The sequence below is a fragment of the Triplophysa dalaica genome, chromosome 5 (genome assembly GCF_015846415.1).
Source record: "Triplophysa dalaica isolate WHDGS20190420 chromosome 5, ASM1584641v1, whole genome shotgun sequence".
NCBI classification, from domain to species: Eukaryota; Metazoa; Chordata; class Actinopteri; order Cypriniformes; family Nemacheilidae; genus Triplophysa; species Triplophysa dalaica.
Genome location: NC_079546.1, coordinates 505,602 through 522,421, shown reverse-complemented (window position 1 = coordinate 522,421; position 16,820 = coordinate 505,602). Strand labels below are relative to the sequence as shown.

General features: G+C 39.5%; 3 protein-coding genes across 3 annotated transcripts in view; all 3 read left to right on the top strand.

Annotated features, from left to right (window-relative positions):
- tmtc1 (transmembrane O-mannosyltransferase targeting cadherins 1) overlaps positions 1-2,672 on the top strand; it is a 29,191-nt gene extending 26,519 nt beyond the window's left edge. Inside the window, exons 19-20 of the mRNA XM_056749357.1 lie at positions 565-642; positions 1,555-2,672. Of these exons, the coding sequence (XP_056605335.1) occupies positions 565-642; positions 1,555-1,677 (201 nt within the window). The 3' untranslated portion in view covers positions 1,678-2,672. The remainder of the gene's footprint in view (positions 1-564; positions 643-1,554) is intronic.
- Positions 2,673-3,608: 936 nt separating this feature from the next.
- On the top strand, positions 3,609-6,487 carry ovch1 (ovochymase 1). The gene is made up of 12 exons (XM_056747919.1): positions 3,609-3,818; positions 3,966-4,028; positions 4,177-4,363; positions 4,494-4,569; positions 4,656-4,845; positions 4,915-5,054; positions 5,134-5,287; positions 5,355-5,393; positions 5,458-5,677; positions 5,762-5,916; positions 6,000-6,104; positions 6,201-6,487. The coding sequence occupies exons 1-12, from the start codon at positions 3,758-3,760 to the stop codon at positions 6,467-6,469; spliced, it is 1,659 nt and encodes a 552-aa protein (XP_056603897.1). The 5' UTR covers positions 3,609-3,757; the 3' UTR covers positions 6,470-6,487.
- A 1,281-nt stretch (positions 6,488-7,768) lies between these two features.
- On the top strand, positions 7,769-16,330 carry lmf2b (lipase maturation factor 2b). The gene is made up of 14 exons (XM_056747918.1): positions 7,769-7,956; positions 9,444-9,697; positions 10,053-10,081; positions 10,420-10,613; positions 11,359-11,540; positions 12,178-12,316; positions 12,701-12,835; positions 12,933-13,038; positions 13,126-13,222; positions 13,425-13,598; positions 13,731-13,899; positions 14,996-15,107; positions 15,469-15,577; positions 15,665-16,330. The coding sequence occupies exons 1-14, from the start codon at positions 7,863-7,865 to the stop codon at positions 15,983-15,985; spliced, it is 2,115 nt and encodes a 704-aa protein (XP_056603896.1). The 5' UTR covers positions 7,769-7,862; the 3' UTR covers positions 15,986-16,330.
- Positions 16,331-16,820: the final 490 nt, after the last annotated feature.

The following is a 16,820-nucleotide window of genomic DNA, read 5'->3' as shown; positions in this document are numbered from 1 at the left end:
ACAGCTCCTCTGGTGTCCTGATACTGTCAGAGAGACATCACTGATCTCCTGTCATCTCCCGTCTAGACTTCATCTCATTCCAGAAGAAACATTTGACTGTTTTAAGTTGTTAACCTCCGTATTGCACAACATCCTTTAAAAATACATTTCAGACGCTTTTTCTGGTTAATAAGAAGGCTGTTGTGACTGGAGCGTTCCCGGTGTCCCGCTGCAGATCGGCCATTAGTGCTACTTTTATTTTGACCACAAAAGGACGGATGAGAACAGACTGCTCTCAGGTTTACAGGACAAAAGTCCGAAAGTGCTCGAATCTGCTATCCGGTTCAAAGCTGGATTATAAAGCCCATACAAAATACTTTTTGTGGTGGTTTGATACCATATCTGCAGTAGAGCCGGTCTGTTTAATATGCCTCCAGTGGTTATGAATTATGAACGGGTCGTATTTCTATCACAGGCCCAAAAGAGTTATGAAAAGTCGAGTCTCCCCAGTGGTTTTGGGCTGTTGAACGTATCAGAGGCTTTATATTTTGTACAGTGTTTCATGTATTGATCTAATGTTTTCAGAGTTACAAGCTTGCTGTTGAACTCAAACCTGACCAGTCACAAGCTTGGATGAACATGGGCGGCATTCAGCATATTAAGGTATGATTTCTAAAGAAAAAACACTTAAATGATAAAGCTCCAGATATTTTATGAGACTGTCTAGAGATGTCTAGATTGTATTTAAGCTCCCAAAGTTATAATAAAAATAAACTGGAGGATCATTACTTTTTTTTTGCAATAAGACATTTTCCACTTATGAAATGTAAATAAAAAACTCAGATATTTATTCAATTTTACACTGTACTGCCAAATTGAAATTACAAATCACATTTTATGAAAATCGTTTTGATCTCCCCCAAAATAATGATGAGGGGTATAATAACATTACATTTTGTGTAAAGTAAAAAAAATGAAAACGTCCTCGTGAGCCATTACGGTAAATATTCAACTTGTGCAATGTGAAAAATATAATAATAATAATCTTGAAATAAAGTCTGAACAGTTTTACAGTAACGTTTAAATTATATTGTAGATGATTCATAAATACAATAATAATAGTTAAAATCATTTTCATTTAGAAAAAAATATAATTTATTATTATTATTTTTTTAATCTTGAAATACAGTCTGTACAGTTTTATCAGTATTTTTTTTATTATACTATAGGTAATCAATAAATACAATTATATTATTTAAAATCATTTTAATTTAGAAAAATTATTAACAGAATTAATATAAAGAATTTTAATACCATATATTTTTCTACAGTAATGCATACAGTAATGCAGGGGATTGTCCCTGTAATAAGTGCACTGTAAGTCGCTTTGGATAAAAGCGTCTGCCAAATGCATAAATGTAATTATTGAGGCCAAATAATGGCACAATGCAAAAACAATTATCTTAGGCAAAAACAGGATTTCTATTTTCTTTTGACTCTGAGCAACATGTGACCCAGATATTTCATCATAGATTCACCCGAGCTCTTTTCAAATGCCTGTTTGTGTTGTTTTAGGGAGACTATGCAGCAGCGAGAATGTACTACCAAAGAGCCCTTCTACTTTCACCCGGTTCCAAACTGCTCAAAGAGAATCTGGCCAAGCTGGACAGACTTGAGAAAAAACTACAAGGGACTTAAAACAACGGTGTGACTCTCAAATCTCAGAAGAGCAGTGACCAAGAGAGATGGGTGGACGTGGGGCAATGCAAACTACAGCTTTCGAGACTCAGGAGATGATAAATGGCTGCTGCTGTCCCTCCGTGCTTTACAAGAGGGGGTCTTGAATTCAAATAGCCTCTCCATCCAGGAATGGACCAGTTACCTCTGACCTCAGCGCATCTTACAGAACTGTATTTCCTCACCAGTGTCCATGTGTGTTGTACCCAAAGCCATTTACAGGTCGGACGGCGAGAACCTTTCGGAGACTTGACTGCAGATTGAAGGGTCAACTTCAAACGCCCGTCAGACGTTTAAGCTGAAGATCTGTCTCTTGAGAGGCATTTTTCTGGGATCTGAAGGCAGAGCTGTAGCTGTTCCACTCGAGCGCTGGACCTCGATCTGCTTGACTGATTGCTAAGTCTCGAAGAGCATTTCAGACAGAATGTTATTAGAGACGACTGGTGCTTCTGTTGTGCTCCATGAACATGGAGGAAATCTGTGTGTGGTCTGCTTTCTTCCAAATGTTTCATTTCATGTTTGAGGTGTTTTGTGAGTAATTTGAATGAAGGAAATGGTGACAGCATGTTTTATCATGTGCTTTATTTTTATTTCCTTGTCTTTATTATACATGCTATTATTGTGGAATGTATCGTGGACTAAAGGCATATTGACCTGTGCAGTGCATTACATATCAAGAACCTTCATAAGCTGTTTTACTGATGACTCTTATCATTCTAATGATGAACATCGTATCCTTGAACTAGGTCACCATGTGATTTAATAGATTTTAGTGGCCAGAATTTGTCATGCGGTACCCTGGATTATACTGTAATCTTTGCACTTATGTTCGGTTGCCATAGGAACTGTCATCAAGAACATTTCTTGAATTCAGCAGCCGTGCTAAACATGTCATACCAGAAACCAATGTGAAGCGATGTATCATTATTTAATAAATCTCATCTAGTATCTCTAAATGGTGTGTTTTGTGTGCTGAGAGAGTTTGTCATTCCTGTGCAGATTTGCTTTAAGCATTGCTATGTGTGCAGAAATTCAATCATTCTTTATTAAAGCATGGCTTTCAAAAACCTAATTCAAAGAAATGCAATCGTGCTTCTGTAGTTCCATAAAGCTGCCTTCATTAAGCTGTTGAGATACACATTAACTGAGCTTTAAAAGCTCCGTACATTACATTTTTTAAATCGTTCTAGATTTATTTCTAGTGTTTAATATATGGTTAAATCCATATAGCTGCCATCCTTACACAAACAGAGAAAATAATCTATCTTCTTCAATTCCATTCATTATGTGATTTTTATTCCTTTATGTTTAAGTTTATTATGTGTTTTTTTAATAATATACTTATATCATGCGTTTAACAAGATATTTCATTAATATTAAGGCTAGTTGAGGCCAAATCATCGATTGCATTTGAGCAAGAAGAAATGCGCAACCAGGTTGATAACCAGTCTGAATTTTATGAGAAAATTAATAATATAATTGCAATCGCTTTTAAGGGGAAAATATAAATGTGAGCTTTTGTGTAACATAAGTTTCGTTTTATTTGTCCTTAACATTCACAAATATAGCGGACTGTGGTCTCGTAACAATAAACACTGCGTGGTATTTGTAGTAAAACTATGATAATCAATCGTACGGGAAACATGATTAATACACTTTTATTATAAAACTGTTACTTTTCCTAAGAAATCAAAGAAAAATAATTGTTCTATTTTTTATTGTTCTATTTTGTTAACGTTAAATAGACCAACGAAGTTTTGTCATGACTGTCGGTTTTACGAGGCGTTATTGACCTCTTGTGGTTAAAACCGGAACTGCTCCGCTCAAATCATTCGGCGTCGACGTACCGCGAGAATAGTCCAAACTCTCGCTCTCGCGATACTCTGATGTCACACGTCGGTCAGTATGCGCAGCGGAGCGTGAAGAGCAGACCTAATTACTCGCTGATTGTGTTTCACAGGTGTCAGTGGATCTCTTCGCATCTCCATCTGGAACTTATCGTCTGCAGTTCTTCTTCCATTTTAAACTAGCGTTTGTGAACATGTGTTTAAACTATTTATTCATTTTAATCTTCTGTCTAAATTTGTGTAATGCCGATCCTGGTGAGGCCCATTGATTTATAGTTTAAAAGCATAATGACAAACGTGCTGATCTTGAGTGTGTTGTTGATGACGTAAATCATGTCACCTAGAAATAACTTTAGACTTTTATCCATCACTTATATCACTGAATGTTTTACTTTCATGCAGAAACTAATAGTGATGTGAGCCTGTCCACTGAGACGGATTGTATTTTTGACAAGGGCTGTCATGGTAAGATATAATGGTGTCAAGGGCATTTAAATTGTTTATTTTATTACAAGCCAGATGAATTTCTGGTATGCAAAATAACAGAAGTCATAAAATAACGGATATGAAATCAAAGGGTTTCTGTTGTGTTTAACATGTAAATGTTTTGCAGAAATGGCTGGTAAGCGTGCATTCATCAGAGAGCAGGATGAGGAGGAGAGTCGGATTATAGGTGGGCAAGAGGCGTGGGCACATTCCTGGCCCTGGCAGGTGTCACTGCAGTACTCTGACTTGCCAGCCTGCGGTGGAGCCATCCTTGACCGGTACTGGGTTGTCACGGCCAGCCACTGCTTCAGACGGTAAATCTACGAAATACCAAATATGCACAAAGAAAATCCCTCATTATAAATGTATTAGACAAAGAACTGATGCATGAAGTTGTTGTTTCTATATATATACTTTTAACATGAACGACTTGCACATCATCAGTTACAAAAAGGCGTCGCTATGGACTGTAGTGGTCGGAAGACACGATTTAGAGAATGCCAATGAATCCTGCCATCGAGTAAGGGTCTGCTTTTTGTTTACGTGTGAGTGTGGATACCGTGAGCCAAAACATTATGATATTAATATTCTATGTTTTATTTGAAGAATGTAAAGGTGGAAAAAATCTTTTCTCATGAGAACTACATCCAGAAGACAAATGAGAATGATGTCGCGCTGCTGAAACTGCAGAATCCACTGATGTTTAATGAGTGTGTGAGACCAGTGGCCATCTGGAACGGTGATGTGCCGTCTGAGGAAACATGTGCTGTCACTGGCTGGGGTGCCATTAGAGAAAGTAAGCTCTTAGTACCACATATACAAAGAAATATTCCAAATTTGCACTAAATGTGTAATGACTTTGTAGATGGTCCTCGTGCCTTCAAACTCCAAGAGGTCAACGTAACGGTTTTTAATCCGGAGACATGTAGACAGTTGTTCGGAGGAAAAATGCACGCATTTATGATGTGCGCAGGGGCGGATGCAGGCGGAATGGATGCTTGTCAGGTAAACCTTTGTTGATTTAAAAAATGCTGTTTTACTTTTTATAAAAGCTTTAGTGCATTTACCACGTTTGTGTGTTCAGGGGGACTCTGGTGGTCCGCTTTCCTGCTTCACAGGCGAGAGGTACACGCTCGCTGGGGTGGTCAGCTGGGGGGTCGGGTGCGGTCGGGCCCAAAAACCAGGGGTCTACACCAAACTTTTCCATTACAAACAATGGATTAATTCCACAATACATGGTATGAAGTTGATTTGAGATGGCATTTAATATAGAGGCCAGAGAATTGAAATGGATCATCCTTACAGGTGAACTGAATCCAGCCGACTCTGGAATGGAATCAACTGGTAAGACCCTCTCTTATATTGTCTTAAGTCATCATCCATGTCTATTTTAATGCTGGGGTTTCAGCTCATTGTGGGCAGGCCAAGGTGGACCCCTGCCAACTGCCCAATGGCTTGGCACAGGTGGTTCCCGTTGAGGACGGAACATTTAAGGTGGACAATGTAAGCGAAGCGTGTCCTCACTCTTGGCCGTGGCATGTCAGCCTGCAAAGCCACGACCTGCATTACTGTAGCGGTGTCCTCCTTCACCACAGCTGGGTACTGGCACCTCGCCACTGCGTTGCCAAGTAATCGTTTCTATCATTCTCTGATCATCTTGAATAATCCACACTCAGTGTTTGCTCTTGAGTGTCCTGGTGTTTTGTCTTCAGGGTTGGAGATACTGTGTTTTTAGGGGCTCATGACCTCAACTTCATGTCTGGCCAGACCTCAGCTGTAAAAAGCGTGCAGAGTCTGGACAGCGACAGCAGCTTCCCACTTATGTCTGACCTCTCCATGATCCATCTAACCGTCCCAGCTCGAATAGGTGGAGAAACGACCTTCTCTGTGTTTTTAACAGGGTCTGGGAACAATCATAATTGTTGTGTTGTGTATGTGTGCTCCATCCAGGACCAACAATATTCCCGGTGTGCATGATGGAAAAAGATGATCAAATGGTCGGTGAGGAAGAATGGTCTTGTGTGACGACAGGTTGGGGGCCAAGAAAAGCTACATGTGAGTTTACACATCGTCGGCTCGCTTCTCCAAACGGAATTCAAACATATTCATAACATGAGCGTTTACGGGTAATATATTTCTTTATCATGCTAGTGGACCTGAACCCTGATATTCTGCACATGGCCAGGGTGAAATTACTTTCTGAGAATGTCTGCAAAGCCGGCTGGGGAGAAATCGTTGCCAAGAAATCTCTTCTATGCACGGACGCAGCAGCATCCACCTCCTGCTTGGTACTGTTTGTTAGTCATTTCAGTCTGTTTTTAATATTAAACACTCACAATTTATTGCACACATTTTGCAGGGCGACTCGGGTGCACCTCTTGTGTGTCAGAAAAATGGGCTGTACTACCTTGTTGGACTGACGACATGGGGAGGCAAGAAATGCGAACCACGGAAACCGGCTGTATTCACCCGAGTGTCGGCCTATTACTCGTGGATACAAACTTGGATCAAAAATAACTAAAATCTTTAATAAAGCATATAAAAATAGTGTACGTCGTTTTGTGTGGCTCTGTTATTGATTTGTGATCTTACATTAGCAGTGGTTAAAGGTGGGGTAAACGCTTAACAAATTACGCTTGGACAACAGTCGGGCCGAGTACCAAAACAGCCTTGAAGCCATTCAGCAGTAGGTGCACCGTGCACAGGACGGACATTAGTCCAGCCGAGCGCTGACGAAAGCCAAAGATGGGGGTAAGGGTGTGTTTACTTTGGTGATTTGAACATCAACAACGTGTAAGAGAAATCGGACACACTGCCTTTAAACAAAAGAGTGATAATTCAAATCTAGCTTTTATATGTGTGAACGGCTTCCTCCGGTGGCGTTTCCATTAAATTGCTCAAAGTGAAATGTAAAAATCTGCATGATTCCAGTGTGCAAAATATTATAAAACACATGACACATTAAAAAACATTCATTAGTGGATGCTGAAGTCTTCTTATATTTTAAAGTCTTTGTGTCTAATGAGCATCAAATAAAAATTCTCTAATTGTCTCAGAAGCTTTGATAAAATATATAATGTATTGAATACAAGGTGTTAGTGACTAATATGAAAGAACATCAAATAAAAGTTTATCTTCCCTACATTTGATTGTATTTATAAGACTACTGTTGCAGCGAAAGGTAATGTTTGTGTAACTTGGGGTGAGAACAAATGTTAGTACGCATCTCTTGAAAGGAAGATGCAGAAATAAAGAGGAATTTTTCATCGGTAATCTTTGTTCCATCTAATCCAGCACTATAATATTTTCAGCGAGGCCTGGAATTGGGGAAAAATATATAAAATAATTTAAATGACTAAAATCCATAAATAGCATACAATGCTAATGTTGTTAAATACAATCAACTAAAAAAATAATAAATTATTTAAAAATGTGTTAACAGTAATCTTTATAGTATTTAAAGCATTAGTATTGTTAAAGACAAGAATTTAATTTTGTTATCACTAGAGATGGCATACAGCTGTATAATTAAACATAAATCGTGGCCTGTGTACTTTACTACATTTTATAATGAGATCGCAAATAATTAGGTTAAAAAAATAATTGAAATGACAAAATAATCAAACAATTACATTTACAAAATGTTAAAGATTCCTTTGACCCCATTTGCTCTTATAGTCGTGTGCGCGCACGCATGTGCTACAATTAAAACTCCGCCCCTCAGATTCCGCTTCATCTTTTTTCCAATGAGCATCTGAACGAGCTCGAGCGACGAAACAAAGTGACACATCATCCCTCCAGAAAGCCGACAAGATGGGGGAAGTAAAAACGCCCAGACAGATGTTCCTATGGAGCCTTGCGCTCATTTACGTGTGCGCTTTCGCGTCCGTCTACATCCAGATACCAGGTAGGGAAGTTTGTGTTCTCGACGGTGGGTTTTGGGTGCGGCGGTAATGAACGGTTGCGCTTGAACTTCTCCAGTGCTGCGGAATGTCGGGTGGTGCCAAAGACAAACGTGCTTCCTGCGGTTCATTCATTCATTCATTAAAGCGAATCGCGCGTTCTCCCGCGAACTCGGGTGACGTGACTGCGGTGTCTTAAAACTAAACTTTCGGGTTCACACTTTAAACGTCTGGACCTCGTGATCACACTAGTTCCGTGCAGAATGGCGGATCTGGTTTTCCATTGGAATCGCAGGATTTCGGATCTTCCAGATGGCATTATGTCCCTGCGTAAATAAAGCGCAACGTCATATTGTGGTTGTTCACACGTGCTGTATGTGAGTGATGATGAGAACATCGCGCAGTGAGTGAGTGACCCGTCATCACTTGAATGGCCTTTTGTTGATGGAGACCCGTCCAGTGTTTCACGTGTGTGCCATGTGGATTGTGCATTCACGTGCAACAACCGGTGTATCCATATAAAACGACAAATAATTGATCATGCAACAATGCGTTTTCGATTTAGTAATCGTGTACTAGTAGTAGTATTGAATGAATGTAACGTTAACCGCAGTGTTGACCAAAAAGTACAGTGAATCGAATTGATTTTGTGTTAAAAGTATAGTATGTTTATATATTATATTAAGGAATTGTCATTTTTTGCGTAGTAGTTTGTCCCAGATGTAACCACTATCTGTCCCACAAATAAGAAACACCAGCACTGTTTCAAGTCCCACATGACATTGGGGCGGAGAGATTTCTTGTGGTTGGACTGGGTTTCCTGCCAGGATAACTTCAAATCAAAGAGAGCAAAAGAGAAGTACCTGTGACTCATTTGTTGGCCTTGGCACAATGCGCAGCCTGTTCTCTAACTAAAACCACTTGCTGTGGCATGCGCGTCAGAAATGTGGACCTGTAACTTTCTCAACTGCCATTTAAAGTAGTCTTTCTGGATCTTACGCCCGTGCCGCTGTCTGTTTGTACACTACCTGTTAGAAAGCACCATACAGAGGTATTTTCAAGTGCACAGTGTTGATCGCCACATCTGCTGTGTACGGGTTATAAACAAAGCCAGACAAGAAGTCTGTCATTTGTTCGTCAACATGGCAATATTGTTTAGTTAAAATAATGTTTTCACAGAACAAACGCAACATATTATCCATCTGTCTCCGCTTTTCCCAAGATGCAATTTTGCAGAGTGACGAGCAGATGAGATACGATCTGTTGTTCCATATAATCACTTTTATACATCTCACTCTCATCACTACCACAATAAAGTCATTACTAAACGCCGTCTGCAACCCATTTTGTGGACAATCAGTTAGTTAAAATAAAATGTGGCGTGGGACTTGATTTGAACCCATCAGAACGTCACACAGACAGGACAGCCATTGGTTGAAATGTTTATGGCCTTGATGATGTCAGCCATGAGTCTGCTTGTGTCTTTCGACAGGTCTGTATGGCGATGATGGTTTGATCCCCGTGCGCCTGCTGATGCCAAAGGTGCAGCGCCCTCTGCTGGAGCAGTTTCAGGCCTCCCCATCCCTGCTGTGGCTGGCCCCGTCTCTGGGTCTGGAGCCCCATCATGCCCTGGAGCTCATCTGTGTGCTGGGAGTGGTACTGAGTCTGGGTGCTGTGCTCCTCGGGCTCCTGAGAGACAGTCTGGTCTACCTCTGTCTGTGGGCCCTCTACCTCTCAATATATAATGTTAGTACAGATATATTTTGAGCAATTGAATCCTCTTGGTCTCACTTTGCCTTATGTTTGTCCATGCTTGAAATTATAAAAGCATTTAAATGCGTTTGGCCATAGTATTAAAGTGATGGTTCACCCAAAAATGAAAATTATGTCATCATTTACTCACTCTCTTATCATTTCAAACCTATACGACTTTCTTCTGTAGAACACAAAAGAAGATATTTTGACAGGTTTGAAATGACAAGAGAGTGAGTAAATGATGACAGAATTTCCATTTTTTGGGTGAACCATCACTTTAAATGGTTATTTCAAGAGCTTTTTATCTGTGTGCATCATTCAGCGTGACTGTTGTTTTGTTTTATAGGTTGGGGGTGACTTCCTCAGCTCAGAATGGTGAGTCTCATTGGGTTTAACCGTCTTGAGCCGTCTACTGTTGATGCTGCAGAGAAAAATTTGCAAGTCAAATTCTGCCTAGTGCAACGTCTAAAGTCTTCCGCCCATTCGATTTCATGCTTCCTATAAAAACACTATTGTTCGCTGTTTGGAGAAAACACGTTATCCATTGCTTGAATAATTGCAAAACGTTACCGTGGCAACCATGCTAGCATGATGGCAAATTAAGCACAAGCAAGCATCACTCCATCTGGTTAATTTTGTAATTCCATTTAGCGAGTGGCACACGCTAGATGCCTCGAAGGATGAGAATTATTTCTTTGTCATTCTCTTCACAGGGACATGTTGCTGTTGGAGGCTGGCTTTCTGGCTGTGCTTGTGGCTCCGTTCGGTTTGCTGCGGGGTTGCTCCGTGTACAGGATCCACGACCCTGTGACCTTTTGGTTGACCCGCTGGCTGTTCTTTCGACTGACCTTCTGCACAGGTGTGAGTAAGCTGGCCAGCGGTGACCCTGCCTGGTGGAATCTCTCAGGTACCCCGAGTCATTTTAACATCGTCATGGCTCAGATATAGTCAAGCATCATGGGCCTGTCGCGATAGTCAATTTATCGTCTTATTGCGCGATATATAAACTTGACGTCGGTAGTTTTTGGTGATGCAATACATTGCCATTATGTTTAAATACGTGTTTGTTTACATAAAAATGAATGATAGTAACATACACACTAGAGGCTTAGTAACTACTAGCTAGTTTGTAACTAAATCTGTATGTTATTCGCGTGCACCATTTGGTCTTAAGGCAGAACATAGCTAGTAGTTCGTAAGCTCTCCTTAAGGTAATGAATAGTCATTTATAATATGACGTTTACCTTCAACAGTCCAATTGCAGCCTTTTAATTTGTGAGAAAAAGTTGTGTAGTGAATTTCAAAACCTTCTTGATTTAAGCGTATTTTAGCTTGCATAATAACGGTTAAAAAAAACATGTATTATATAGAATACTACCTTTCATGAATAACATATTCAAAATTAGTTAACAAATAAACTAAACAAATGTTGTTTAAAACAATACAGCCCAATAAAATCATAATGAATGACATGCAATATGGGTGATTTTCATTTTACTGCAAACTGGCAATTAAATAAAAAGATTATTTCATTTTGAAGTGCAGAACACATGCAGATATATACACATGGAGGTGTGCTAGGACGGTTCCTGTTAGATCTGTCAAAAATTAAATGTGACCCTCATGTTTCAGTGTTTTGATCTGTTTCGCAGCGTTAACTCATCATTTTGAAAACCAGATGAGCCCCACCCCTTTAGCCTGGTACGTCCATCAGCTTCCGGAATGGTTGCTGAAGTTTGAAGCCGTGGTTCTGTTACATTGTGAGATCGTAGTGCCTCTTCTGATGTTCTTTGCCCCCATTCGGCGTTTGAGGCTTGTTGGATTTTATATTCAGGTTCGTTAAAGTATTTACGATATTCTGCATCTTTGCACATGCTTGTATAGAAAAACAACTGAATTTCTTGCTTATTTGGAATCGGAAGTAATGATTCACCCAGTTTTCTTACGGTTACGATAAATTGGGTTTGTAAACAATGAGGAGAGCAAATGTACAAATAAATCTATTGTGATATCACTAGCACAAAAAAGGTCAGCCCTCTACAAAATATTATTTAGACAACATTGCAGCACAAATAATCTTTGTTTTTCACAATATGGATGAGTCTTGAGAGAATATGGATGAGAGTATTTTCTATTGTTTTAAACATGACTACATTGCAACGGTTCCTTAAAAGGACAGTTCACCCCAAAATAAAAATTATTTTATCATTTACTCACACTCGAGTCAAATTCTTAATTCGATGCAAATAGAGGAGGATATTTGGAAGAATGCTTGTAACCAAACAGTTCTTGGCTACCATTGACTACCATAGTAGAACAAATTGCTTTTGCATTGATGGCTTGGACACGTCCTCGCTGCTTGCAGCTATATTACATTCTTTGTTCTGTTCTTTGTACTGTCCACATAATGTTTGATGTGTCTTCTGCAAGACTATTTTTCACTTGCCTCTCTTTTGTATCCGTTTCTTTAGCTATTTCTCCAAGTTGGCCATATCCTCACGGGCAACTGCAGTCTTCTGAATCTGTTGACCATCGCCCTGAGCTTCTCATTGCTGGATGACGATCATTTCAGCTCCTCTACTGCTCAAAAAAAGAAGAAAAAGACCAGGAGTATGACCTCATTACTCATTCATTTGCCAAACAATTTTTTTCAAAGTGACCTGCAGTGCGTTCAAACTGTACATGTGTGTTCCCTAGGAATCAAACCCATAACCTTCGCCCTGCTTAATGAAACTGGAACGCACTGATACTTTGGTTAACATTCATTAATTATTGCTCATTAGAAGTAATTTAACATCAGTAACATTAGTGAAATAGACTTAATGATCAGATCAAAGGGCTCATTCATGTAATCTCGTTATTGATGTTATTAAATCTGTCATTTGGAAACACTCCCATTCAACCTGTGTGTTCTGTCAGTACCACACAAGTATTCATCGTGTGAAATTCTCAACAGCCTCATTGACTTCTTTACTGTTGGTTGTTTTTTTTCAGCATGGATGCCGTCTTTGGACTCCATCCTGGTTCTGCTAGTGGAGTTGTCCGTCTACGTCTTGATTCTGTTCAGTGAAGTGAAACTCTTCAAACTGCAGATCAACTGGGAAGAAAAAACATTGTCATCCCAAACAGGCGAGTATTCTGCAATGCACTATGCGAGTTATTAACATTTTTATTCTGTTTACCTGGAATAGCAAGACTGTAAATGCATGTATCTTTTTTATTTCAGATTTCACAAAAAAGGAGTTTGATGAGTATTTAGAGTCCATTCATGTCGCCACTATCTGGGTTGCTGTGCTGTCGTTCACCTGGGAAGCCGTAGCGGCCATGTTACAGTAAGTTTTTGTCTTCAGCTGAATCTCAGCCGTTGCTGTAGTGACGGGACACAAGCAGAGAATGACATCATATGTGTTTATTCGTAGGTGCGTGTGCACAAGCGGCGTCATGAGCAAGCTCTGGTCCCTCTTACAGTGGACGGTCATGACGGCAGCAGCAGTGAGCATCTTCTCCTTCAGCTTGGTAAGTTACATTATTGTAAAAAAATGGAATGCCTTAAATTGTATTGCCCTGGATTGTAAACATACAAGTTTGAGATATACAGTTTTTTGGCACAAAATATTGTGATAAATGCGTTTGGCTTTAAATGTATTTTGTACAAAACTGTAATTCCCCTCTGCTGTTTACAATCACATGTAACCGCTTCATTTTTAATGGTTCTTAGGTGCCATACACAGCCATCACAGGAAGTAACGTTTTTCCCATGGTACGAGAAGCTTACAGCGCCGTGGAGAAGTACCAGCTTGTTGGGGCATACGGTATCCAGCACAGAGTGACATCTGTTGAAGGCAGACCTGAGATCATTTTAGAAGGCAGTCAAGACGGCTTAATTTGGAAGGTGAGAAGGAAAATGGGTCACTTCTACAACAAACCAAGTCATCCTTTTATTTTACGAATGCTAAAAGCATTGTTTCAAAGGAAAGTTTGAAGGTTATTCTCAGTGGACTTCTGTGTTCTAATCCTGTTACAGGAAATCAATCTCATGTATAAACCAGGAAGTGTGAATGCAGCCCCACCTATAGCAGGAGCCCACCAGCCGCGCTTGGAGTGGGTGATGTGGCAGGCAGCTCAAGGGGGGCATAATGAAAGCGCTTGGTTTACTGGCCTCGTACATCGCCTCTTACAGGGCAGACCTCAAGGTAAGGAATCCATTGAGCTCCATAATATAAACAGACTTAATATTGACATCATTATATTATGATGTAATACATAGAGATGTACAGCCGCAGACTAAATTAAGAGACCATAGTAAATTTTCATTAATCAGCATTTCTAGATTCCAGTCCAGTGTTTGTTGAATTTCAACAAAATCAAACCTGGGGAGTGACAAAGTCATCCAACAGCAAAGTGAAAGTCTGACAGAATGACAAGACACATGAAAACTGTGATAAAAATCGAGGTCATTTTGTTTAAATGCATACAAACTTTTCCTTAATACAAAAGTGAATCTAAATCTGTTTTCATTGCAGTATTTGAAGTCTGAAAAAACACTGAGCATCTTTTTGGTTATTTTGACCTGTTCCTCCAGTAAAATCAATGGGCCTCATTCCTGAAACACCTTGTTTTGACATAAATGTTTGCAGAGGCTCCAAAGTGTTCTTAAGCGCCACCAGCTGGTCGTTTTCAGAAGAGCACCAGGGATTATCATTTTATCTGACTAAAAACACTTTGTTGGACACAAATTAGTCCCGTATGCATAAATGCAATATAATGTTGCCAAAGCAGAGAGTGAAGTTCTGAGGAAGCCAGCATTCCGCGATATGACATTTGAGATTAAAGATCAAAGGGGATTATGCTAGTTTACGAATGATTGGAATTCATTTACATTTAACTGTCAAATCTGAAGTTAACAAAGTTTTTGTGAATCAGGAGGAGAGTTTTCAGGAAGGTCTGTTTGCAAACTACTCAGAATATACAGTTATACAGTGTTTATGAATGTTTCATGAATGAGGCCAATATTTTTATTTGAAATTTGGGCGACACTTTGTTGGTTCATTTAATTGATCATTTGACCCCTAAAAAATATGAAATTCAGAAAAACTGATTTTGAAATGTTTTTATCGCAGCTGGTGCATGCAGCCCTGAAACCATGTGACCTGTACGCCTACAATTGTTTCACTTTCATTAATTTTTTATGCATTTATCACTGATTTTACGATATGACATTGCTCACTTTTTCAATTCTGGATCACTTGTTTAACATGTTGCTCTCTGTCTCACGTGTATTTACTGTAGTTGTAGGTCTGCTCCAGGCAGATGAAGCACAATATCCCTTCAGTAAGAAACCGCCAACTTTCATCAAAGCCAACATTCACAAATACCACTTCACAGATCCTGCTGAAGACAAGTGAGTTGGACAAAGAATCCTCATTTATAATATAATTTTCATAATAATGTGATTTTCAGGTTAGGTAGTTTATTTTGTAAGCGATGCATTGCTTTTTATTTTCAATGTAAAAGGGATGAGGAGATTAGGTTTTTACAGTATTCATAGGACATGAGTGGAGTAACTCATGTATGTACTGTGTGGATTCATATTTAAATTGGCAGACAGATTAATTCTGTTTATAGTTTGTTCATTTTAACCTATATGATTGAAAACAAAAGTCACTCTTATAAGAAAGCATTGAGCTTGTCACGCGTATTTAAGTCTGAACTGGAAGTGAAAAAGCACTGCAGCCTAAATCTGTTTTTCGACATTTTGCAAGGTCCAATCCAAAGGCGTGGTGGCGAAGGTCAGGCCATACAAAGTTTCTGCCCATTGTGAAACTAGATGACCCTGCTCTTAAGAACATGTTGGAACAGTCTGGACTGAAGGTGAATTTATTGCTGATTATAAGAGTTGTTGTTATCCTTTCATGTGTTTTGAACAAACTTAAAAAATGTGTATTCGTTTGTGTGCAGGAAGAGTTCCCCATTCAGCCTAGCTCAGACACGCCTGTATCCCAAGCCCTCGGTCTCATGCGGGAGCAGGTGAAGGGTCTCTCGGGGTCCCTGGTGATTTCCACCCTGTTAGCAACTTTAGCTGGTATCTTCCTCGTCAAAGCCGTCCTGTCCTGGGCTTTTGGAGGCCGAAAACCCAAATCTGCTACAGCTGATCACAAGTCGAAAAAAGAATCTGCAGAGAAGAGCCACGGGGTATCTGCGTCCAGTCGGGGGAACAAGAAGGACAACTCGGAGGACAGGAAGTTGGACTCAGAAAGGAGCCCACGCAAGAGGAAATGAGCCCGGACGGTCACTTTGTGCCTTTCTGTTTGACAAGATGCGCTGACAAATGATTTTTCTCAGGTGTACATTTTCTAAGATTCTTTCTCTACTTGTCACGCACAGATTTGATTGTTTCCCACTTCATTGGATTTCCTCTTTGTGTCAGAACCACTCTATGTATGTCAGCAGTCAAACACACAGTACACATGGGATATAATTGGTTGTAATTGGCTTTGAGTGTTCAAAGAGTCTATTTTTAAGCTGTCGATTGTTACACCCGTCTTTATACGTCTAGAAGGTTACAACAGAAGCACAAATGCCACTTTCTCATGCTATTTATCTTATTAAACGGTTGCCAATACATTTATTTGTTAGTAGTTTGTTTTCTCTTTATTTTGTTCTATTAGGTACATTCATAATGTACATTTCTTTTAAAAAGTGAAACGTCTAAAGCTTACGTTCTTGAAAACTATTAGGCTTCACCCTACATTGTTTGTTTACATGTACAGCATACACCCATTCAGTCAAGACAAAATCTACCTGTCAATCACACATTTCATAATTAGAATTGCATGTTTTATAGTCGGCACAAGGTGGCGCTGTGCACAAAGCATCCCTGAACTCTTAAGGGAATGTTATATGTGGATGTGTTTTTCCTTTTTCTGGGCATTTTTCTTAATATTACTTGAATATAGTTAATTTTTATCTAAAATATTCAGTTTAGACGGGAGTGAATTGCTTGACACTTAGATGACTTGACACGTCCAAATCAGTTTTAATTGAAGGTCCAGATGTCCTAGTTTATTGTATTAGAATATAATCATGTTAATGTTTCAGCTATATTTAAGCTAAT